Below are 10,181 nucleotides of genomic sequence, written 5' to 3' on the forward strand. Positions count from 1 at the left end.
AATACCCTACATTCATCAGGTCCATCTGGTCTAGTCCCTCCCTACCTCCCCTGCCAGCTAGCAGTATCTCATACTGTATATGCTGAATAATATAACTCGGTTACACAATAATTGGCTTACAGAGAATAGTCAGTAGTGTTATCTTGATTTTGGCCCCCAATTTATTACTTATTAAGTTGGTTAAGACTTATTGGTATATCCAGACTTCCTGCCCTGCTAAAGAGCAACGGAGGAGTGTATCAAGAATATTACAGCAAGGTTACTCAATGACTTAACGATGATCAATCTCATGTCCATTAATCGGTGACACCCCTGCCCTCTGTGACCCTACGATGGCGGAACACCGTCCGTGTGCTACAAGTACGGACAGCCTTGTTCTTGCTGATGCTGAGAATATTGCCTCTGTTCCCGTAAGCCGGCCGGGTCAGGACCCGCAGACCAGCATTACTTTTACATCAGCTGTTGGATTATGTGTGTTAGTGACCCGTTGCGGTCGAATATCATTATCATCCGTCTAAAATAAGCCGAATCTATTTGTCAGGGTAACATTAAGTGATCTTTGTCCTACTGCAGCCGGGGTTAAGTAATTAGAGGTTTAAAATTATTTCTGTGCATAAACACATATAAATCAGAGTCTCCGAGCCTACGCTGCATTTCATACTTGTATAGAAGAAATGGAAGTATGGTAAGTGTTCAACTATCTGTTTGGCCCATTTGTTGCTGTAAGGGTCTTTATTTGGTGGGGGGGTTGAAGGTTTCAGTCTTCTGGGTGTTCTTGCATTGTTGCATTGTATCTTCGCTTCAGACGTCCTCCTTACACCCACTAGTTCTTTAGGATTTCAGCCTTTGTACAGTGTACAGTCTCCATTCATTACATGCTGCGGACCGTTAGGTTTAAACAGATGCTGACATGATGGCGTCTCTAGAACGTAAGATTCAGAGCTTCTGAAGGTGGTGTTCGTAGATCTGGGTACTTCGTATCAATCACTCAGCGTTTCTGGTGGCACTGGACTGGTTGGGAAGGTTTTGGTTACACACACATTCTAAGCATGGTAGAGAACCAGATTTGTTAAGTCGGTTCCCCGTGTATCATCAGATTTTGGTTTTGCCGTCTTTAACAGGGTGGCTGCTGACATCCTCATGATCTGTAAAGCTGAGGGCGTATTCTCAATGCTAGGAACCCAATTCAGGCTAAAGCAGGACATTGTGATGGGTCCACAGAAGATGTCTGATCTCTTCACACAATACTGTGTGATAGGTGCAGCATGGGTGACAAATGATTGTTACTTAGGTGACTTTGGCCGTTCTCCTGGAGCAAGTGTGGTGAGATAATGAGGCTCCTGTGCAGTATATGGCAGCTCTGTGACCAGCGCTGATTAGCAGACATGGTGCACACATTCCAAGGAAGAGAAATGGGGAGTTCTGTGTTTCAGTTGCTTCGGTTGTACCTTGTCCTCTCCTGTTTTCATTGGTTCCTACTGGTTTTATTCTTGAAGCTTTTATAATACGCAGCAGCCTAAGGGGGTATAGAGAGGGGGGGGGGGGACTTTTGAAAGCGAAATTTAAATGATCTATCTCACTGAACGGTTTTCCATTGGTCCCAGAGAAAAGGTGACACAACACAAATCTGCCTGATAGATACAGTTGGGAACACATTAGTATATACAGTATATAACATATGTTATCGCCACTTGTATCTCTCTCTATGTTTCAGGTTAAAGTGCTTCAGGCCACAGGTTTACCCCAGCATCTCACCAACTTCGTCTTCTGCCACTACAACTTCTACGACCAGCCGGAACCGGTCACTGTGCCCCCGGAGGTGGACCCCAATACCTCATCCCCGGTCAGCAAGGAAGCCCCAGTGTATGGTGTGTTTGATCACTGTAAAGTGAGTACAATAATCCGTACATTATCTCTGCACTTCCTACACAGTCACAATGGTATGAAATAGATGGGGACAAATGCTGCCCTCCAACTGCTGTGGATTTACACATCCCAGCATGCTGTGCCACAGGGCAGGGCATGCTGGGATTTGTAGTTTCACCGCAGTTGAAGGGCCCCATGTTGATCACCCATGCTTCATTATAATAGCGTTTGGTTTGGAAGACTATTTGTATGGCGGCTTTATACCAAGTGTTTGGGTTCGGTATGACCCATATCACTATCTGTAGTTTATTCGACTCTAATAGGCTTCCAAACAAATGTCAGCGGTATTGTGGGCGGGGACAGTATTTAAACCCCTCAGTGGCAGCCAGTGACCAATTCCTGGCTGAACCAATGGGTTTTCAGCTGCTGCAAGTCAGTTAATGATGCGACTTTGCCTTTTTTTAACGTGAATAAAGTTCCTGTTGGGTAGTGCGGTGCTTCGTTAATAATGACGTTTTGTTCATATTCCTCTAGGTTTTATTGCAGTTGCTGCACTTCATTTTTGGTATTCATTTTTTCAATATTTAAGCAGCAAAAATGAGCAATAATGGATTCCTAAAATATAAGCTTTGGAATTAGATGAGACAATCAAAACCATACGCTCGATTTAAAAGCTGTTGACCTGGTGATAACTGGTTTCCTTTCCCTACGCTAACGGCAGTACTGCAGATGTATAATGCTGTAGGACAAGGTGACCAGCCTGATATCATTAATTGTAACTCTAGTGCCAGCACTAAAGGGTGTGTAAGTGGTCCCATCACCCAGGGCACTAGGGCAGCGCTGTTACTGGTCAAGGAGGGCCTCTACATATGTCCAGCAGTGCATAGAACCACACAGGGCTTCTGGACAACTCTCCACTTGCTACTGGCATCTGGCCCCACCCCCTTTGTGTGCCATCACTGGGGCGTGGCCGTCAGTGAGCCCTATTCTGCCATTGGTGCTTGTGACTGCACAATACTAGGCCTAGTGACAGAAGTATCGCATCTTACATTCAGGTTTGCATGTCGTAAACTCTGCCTCACGTGCGGACGTGAGTGAAATGTGTAGGTGTCTGTGTGCCAATTCATTGTCTCACACACGGCATTGCGAATTTATGCGGAATTCGCTTTGCATGTGTGCGCACATTCCGCCCTGTGTCACTGTCTTTTGCATACATTTTTATATATCTTCCAAAAAAAAAAAAATTCTAAAATGGGTCCCTGATCCTTGTTTATGGAATAGTGGGTGGAGTCATGCAAATCCTTCTTATTCTGTAGCTATAGGACAAGCTATGTGCATCCAGATACCAGTATAGTATTCCGCCTGCAATGTCCATACGGCTGTATGTTAGATTGGTAATAATAGACGATTCGTAGCAGCTATTTGCGATAATTGTTGTCTCCCCCGCTGTCCTTTACGCGCCGTCCTGTAAGTCTGTCTCTCTAGTAACCCAGTGCCTGTTTTCCTGGTTAGGAGTTTGACGTGAACATCACTGAAGATTTCCTGGACTATCTGGCGGAAGGGGCTCTGGCCATTGAGGTTTACGGGCACAAGCTTAACGACCCTCGTAAAAATCCTGCCTGTGGGACCTCGGGATAATACAAGCCAAAACGCGCAGTCTACGGGACAGGTGAGCTGGGCGCATTCTGTATCCACGCCAATCCTTATGCAACCTTTTACCATAATCACTCTCGGCCTTCTCGGCATCTCTAGGATAAAAGAGCGGAGACTGCAGTCACTTGAGCTGCTCTGACATCACTGTGTATGAATGGATCAGTCCGCACAGAGCAGGCACATTTGTTGGAGAAACCTTTCCCTACTTATATGATACAGTGGAGCTGTGGATGTGTCTAGTTTAGATTTTGCAGGGATTTTCTAATTGGGAATGATCAAATTGGGGGTTGCACAGTTCATGCAGAACTTACATGTGTTCTTTCTATACGCCAGTAGAATACTCCCAGCAATCCCTGCTGTGTGACTGGTTGGCAGAGACCGTTAGCATTCTTCCCAGTGTAGTCTGCCGGCACCTGGGTACAATAGGTTCCTATATACTTTATTCTTAGGGTGGGGCAGGACCCTCTTCTGTCTGTTTGTTCTGTACTTAGTCTTGTTTTATTTGCACCCAGCTTTAAAGTACTGTTGAGTATATAGTATATTCTCTATTATATGCATGTTAATATATAATTAGATATTGCACGTTAGAGCGGATATTAGTATACAGAAGTGGAAGTGTTGCCATCAGCAATGTCACCCGCAGGTGGAGCGAGGTCACCCGGAAGGTGGAACTGTGGGTGCAGGTCTTGGAACTGAATGAAAATGGAGATTATTGTCCTGTGGAAGTGATCCCAGCTAAGGACATTCAGACAGGAGGCATCTTCCAGCTGAGACAGGTAACCGCCGGCCACTGAGCATCCCAGGGGCTCCTGTTCCCATCATTAGGTGCCTTTGGTGTGTGCAGGGGTCTGGTTAATTACTATTAGTATGACTGCAAATCAAGTACTAATCTGGAATTTCTCTCTTTCCGTCTTTTTTTGTACTGTGCCTCTGTCGCGCGCCCCCCCCCCCCCTGGCTCTGAGCCCCCTCTGTCGGCCCCCCTCTGGCTCTGCACCCCCTCTCCTCTGGCTCTGCACCCCCTATGTCGCCGCCCCCCCCCCCCCCCCCTCTGGCTCTGCGCCCCCTCTGCCACCCCCCCACCCCTCTGTCTCTGCACCCCCCCTCTGTCTCTGCGCCCCCTCTGCCACCCCCCCACCCCTCTGTCTCTGCACCCCCCCTCTGTCTCTGCACCCCCCTCTGGCCCTGTGCCCTTTTTGTCGCCCCCCCCCCCCCCCCCTTCCGCTTTTTCTATATTGGCTTCCCTCTTTTACTGGGCCAGATGTACTAAGCTTGAAAAGTGATAAAATGGAGAGTCCTGAACAACCAGCACATCAGCACCTAACTGATTGGCTTGTAGTTTATCACTCTCCATTTTATCACTTTTCAAGGCTTCGTGCATCTCACCTTGGGCCAGATTCTCTAAGCTTCAAAAGTGATAAAATGGAGAGTGATATATAGCCAGCCAATCAGCTCCTGTCTGACATTTTTCAAACACAGTCTGTAACATGGCAGGGAGGAGCTGATTGGCTGGCTGTTTATCACTCTCCATTTTATCACTTTTGAAGCTTAGAGAATCTGGCCCCCTATCTCTTAGAGCCACTCTTTGGCCCCTGACTTGGTCTACACTGTGGTCCCTGCTACCTGTGTACATGTTATAGCAGTATAGTAAGGTCTGTGGGCTATATAGACACTGTAACGAAGGATAATTACGTTGTGGGTATAACAGACTAATCACTATATAGATTTCCGCAGATCCCGTTGCCTGTATCCTGCCACCATTTGTGTCTATGTAGGTTAATGGTGTGCGCTCTGTACTGCGCTGGGGCTGTTTCCCAGCAACCCCCCCTTGTAGAATCAGCAGAGCATGTTCAGCTCTGGACTTCACCTTGTCTGGGGCAGTGGAGTAATAAATTGCTTTGTAGTGGCATTAATTGAGGTAAATTAAGTAAGCGTTTACCTTTTGTTTGTTGTTGGAGCAGAGGATTAAAAACCTTCAGCAAACGGGTCTCCCCGGGCCCGCCAGGATGTGTCTGTGCTCCGTCTAATTGCTCCCAAGTTCCCTAATAACCAATTTCCCTCACCTTGTTGCTGCAATTACTGTCTCTGCGATTTTGTTAATTTTTCCCTAAAGTTTCCAGCTAATTATCCGGTAATTCGCATTAGCCTGCTCACTGCGGGAAGGCGCTCACTGCAGTACGTCTTTATACAGAGCTGGCAGATCTGCATGATGGGAAGGAACGTGTCGGGAGAATATACATATGAAGCCAACAGTATAATAACTACTATTATAACTGTGCAACATTGTATGGGTCATTTACCTGCCCAAGGTTCTGCGCTTCAAGCTGGTGTTTTATGTATTGCCCATAGTGAAACCTCCATATGTGCCAGCACTAGACGTATAAGATTCAAGTTCCCATACTGTATATAAAGGACCTACAGTACATCACCGTGATTCAACCACTGTGCCGCGGAACACTAGTGGGCCTTGAGTTGTTCTCGAGTGTGCCACCAGACCTAGAGACGTCCACACCAATTTACAGCCTCCACCACCAGTTTAACTGTTATTTACTGGTTTCTCATATGAGGCCAATGGATTTATTTTTATTACCTGTAGGGACCACTGTTTTTTTTTTTTTGTTGTTGTTTTTTTCATATGGGTGCCAATGGGTTTGTTTTTTCCTGTGGGGACCAATGTGTTTTTCCCTGTTTGGTGTGCCGCAAATTAAAAAAAAGGGTCAAACAAATGATTGAGGATCTAGGTAGATTAGAGGAATGGTCAAGAGAATGGCAACTACAGTTTAATGCCAAAAACTGCAAAATCATGCAATGCACTTGGGTCTCAGAAATCCAAAGACTCAATATAGTATAAATGGCACTATAATGGGAACTACTGAGGAAGAGAGGGATCTAGGTGTCACTATTTCAGGGGACTTAAAAGCAGGTAGGCAATGTAACAAAGCAATGAAGAAGGCAAGTCAGATGCTTGGTTGCATAGGGAGAGGTATCAGCAGTAGGAAGAAAGAAGTAATAATGCCACTGTATAGGTCATTGGTACGACCTCACCTAGAGTATTGTGTTCAGTTCTGGAGGCCATATCTCCAGAAGGATATAAATACATTAGAGACTGTACAAAGAAGAGTAACTAAAATGGTGCATGGCCTACATCACAAAACGTACCAGGAAAGACTAAAAGATCTTAATATGTATACTTTAGAGCAGAGAAGGGAAAGGGGGGACATGATGGAAACTTTCATATATATCAAGGGCTTTAACAAGGTACAGGTAGGAGACATTCTTCACAGGAAGAGGAGCAGCAGAACACGAGGACATGCACTGACACTAGAGGGAGGAAGGTACAGGTGGGAGACATTCTTCACAGGAAGAGGAGCAACAGAACACGAGGACATGCACTGACACTAGAGGGAGGAAGGTACAGATGGGAGACATTCTTCACAGGAAGAGGAGCAGCAGAACACGAGGACATGCACTGACACTAGAGGGAGGAAGGTACAGGTGGGAGACATTAGTCACAGGAAGAGGAGCAGCAGAACACGAGGACATGCACTGACACTGGGGGGAGGAAGGTACAGGTGGGAGACATTAGTCACAGGAAGAGGAGCAGCAGAACACGAGGACATGCACTGACACTAGAGGGAGGAAGGTACAGGTGGGAGACATTCTTCACAGGAAGAGGAGCAGCAGAACACGAGGACATGCACTGACACTAGAGGGAGGAAGGTACAGGTGGGAGACATTAGTCACAGGAAGAGGAGCAGCAGAACACGAGGACATGCACTGACACTGGGGGGTGGAAGGTACAGGTGGGAGACATTAGTCACAGGAAGAGGAGCAGCAGAACACGAGGACATGCACTGACACTAGAGGGAGGAAGGTACAGGTGGGAGACATTCTTCACAGGAAGAGGAGCAGCAGAACACGAGGACATGCACTGACACTAGAGGGAGGGAGGAAGGTACAGGTGGGAGACATTCGTCACAGGAAGAGGAGCAGCAGAACACGAGGACATGCACTGACACTGGGGGGAGGAAGGTTCAGGGGAAATGTGAGGAAGAATTACTTCACAGAAAGAGTAGTAGATAAGTGGAATAGCCTCCCATCAGAGGTGGTAGACGCAAATACAGTAGAACAATGTAAACATGCTTGGGATAGGCATATTGATATCCTTACAAAAAATACGGATCAAATATGGTTTGATTTAACAGGTTTAAAAAGGGGCAGACTAGATGGGCCAAGTGGTTCTTATCTGCCGTCACATTCTATGTTTCTATGTATCTATAAATTCTTCAAAAGCTCCGGAAGGCAAACATCTATCTATCAGTCAGTGGTGGTAGTAGCTTTCTGACATAAGGTAACCTGCACTTTAAGATTTTGCAGCCTTTTAAAAAGAAGCCTTTTCCTCGCAGGTCTTTTGAGTGCTATAAAAATAATTACAGCCATTTAAAAATGTAAAACAGGCGATCGGCGCAACATCTGCATTGCTCCTTGGACGGGTGGAGAGACGGGGAGGAGAGCCCGGAGAGGAGAGACGATGAGTAGTGAAATTGAGATTCAGTATCTGCAGTTGCTCAGTAACATTTACCGTGGGTCAATAAATCTGGGGAAACTGGCACAGTTCCAGCAGCTACCTAGAACAATAGGAATATTGATATTGGGGGGGGGGGGGGGGGGGGGTTTCACTGTGAAGCCAATGAGACTGGTTGGCTTGTAACAGTATTGATGTAAGTGTGTGGTTTATGGTTTGTCTCCCTGCGAACTGGGGTTGGTACAGCAAATTAACACTTTCTGGTACAGAACCGCAGTGCCTTCTGCGTCTACATAGTGAGGGGCTCATCCTTATTACCTGTGCCCCAATACCTGCTCAATGGATTACTCTGCCCCCCCCCCATCTCTCTGTGACAGGACTGGTTTTCTCTGCCCCCTAATCTCTGTGACGGGACAGGATTACTATGCCCCCTAATCTCTCTGTGACAGGACAGGATTACTCTGCCCCCTAATCTCTCTGTGACAGGACAGGATTACTCTGCCCCCTTATCTCTGTGACAGGACAGGATTACTCTGCCCCCTAATCTCTCTGTGACAGGACAGGATTACTCTGCCCCCTAATCTCTCTGTGACAGGACAGGATTACTCTGCCCCCTAATCTCTCTGTGACAGGGCAGGATTACTCTGCCCCCTAATCTCTCTGGGACAGGATTACACTGCCCCCTAATCTCTCTGTGACAGGACAGGATTACTCTGCCCCCTAATCTCTCTGTGACGGGACAGGATTACTCTGCCCCCTAATCTCTCTGTGATGGGACAGGATTACTCTGCCCCCTAATCTCTCTGTGACGGGACAGGATTACACTGCCCCCTAATCTCTCTGTGACAGGACAGGATTACTCTGCCCCCTAATCTCTCTGTGACAGGACAGGATTACTCTGCCCCCTAATCTCTCTGTGACAGGACAGGATTACTCTGCCCCCTAATCTCTCTGTGACAGGACAGGATTACTCTGCCCCCTAATCTCTCTGTGACAGGACAGGATTACTCTGCCCCCTAATCTCTCTGTGACAGGACAGGATTACTCTGCCCCCTAATCTCTCTGTGACAGGACAGGATTACACTGCCCCCCTAATCTCTCTGTGACAGGACAGGATTACCTCCCCCCCCCCCCCTATGGGCACCCTGTCTCAGAAATGCCACTGCCATAATACACTCTCTGTGTTCCTTAAGGTGTTTCGTCCCCTTTCTGTTCTGGAACTGATATCCAGCTGCAATAGTGCCAATTCTCCTCCACCAGTATACAGTAGTACAGTGGTTCCCAAATATATATCATTTTTATGTCATCCTTATGGACAGTAATGTGGTGAGGGAAAAGTTTTGCTTCTCTTTGACTACATAGTTTGATTGGCAGCCACCAGCTCTGGTTTTGCCTGTTACATGGACCATGAATAAATTCAATTGGTCCTGGACCACCAGTCATGGCGGCACTCAGTTTGGGGCCCACTGCAGTAGTAACATGTAGATTTCCTCATCTTCTCTGTCTTCTTCCTTGCGTAGGGCCAGTCTCGGCGTCTTCAGGTAGAAGTCAGATCTGTTCAGGATTCCGGGACCCTACCACTGATTGAGGACTCCATTATGTCCGTGTCTATTGGCTGTGTAAATATAGTACATGCAAAACCAGTCAAGGGTCATGATGTGCATCAGGTGAGTCCCGTGTACTGTCCCCCTCACATTGTGTCATCCTCTTTAAAAAAATAAATACTTATTCCAGGCACCTCTTACCTGTATCTTCTCTCTTCCAGGACAGCGGAGATGATGTGGACAGTTACCAGGTATGGAAAAACAAAATTTAGTTTTTTTATAAATTTTTTCCCCAAATTTACCTCAGGAAGGAAGTTGAGAGTTATAGCTGTACGGTAATGTCACCACAGGAGCGGAATTTGTAGCTGTGGATGTTTGTCTTCCCTCTGCTGCCATCTTGCCCTACTCCTCAGTCTATCTCCAGGTAGACCACCCTTCAGCCAATCAGATCAATAAAATGGTTACAGCAGCACCTATCATTTCAGGAAATGAGCATTCCGGCTTTGTAGGTGGCCATTTTGTTCAGTGGCCATTTTGTAGGTAACGGTGAACTGGTGCCAAACGCATTCTTCACCACTCCTGTGTGATTCCTCAA

The 10,181-nt window shown here is 46.7% G+C and overlaps 1 protein-coding gene across 1 annotated transcript in view; it reads left to right on the forward strand.

Annotated features, from left to right (window-relative positions):
- The window catches only part of KIF13B (kinesin family member 13B), a 138,701-nt gene that overhangs the window by 79,990 nt on the left and 48,530 nt on the right, over positions 1–10,181 (forward strand). The window contains 6 exon segments of the mRNA XM_083178791.1: positions 1,715–1,888; positions 3,379–3,481; positions 3,484–3,535; positions 4,163–4,295; positions 9,563–9,709; positions 9,808–9,837. Coding sequence (XP_083034917.1) covers positions 1,715–1,888; positions 3,379–3,481; positions 3,484–3,535; positions 4,163–4,295; positions 9,563–9,709; positions 9,808–9,837 — 639 coding nt within the window.

The sequence above is a fragment of the Crinia signifera genome, chromosome 3, assembly GCF_055691185.1.
Source record: "Crinia signifera chromosome 3, ASM5569118v1, whole genome shotgun sequence".
In the NCBI taxonomy this organism is placed as follows: domain Eukaryota; kingdom Metazoa; phylum Chordata; class Amphibia; order Anura; family Myobatrachidae; genus Crinia; species Crinia signifera.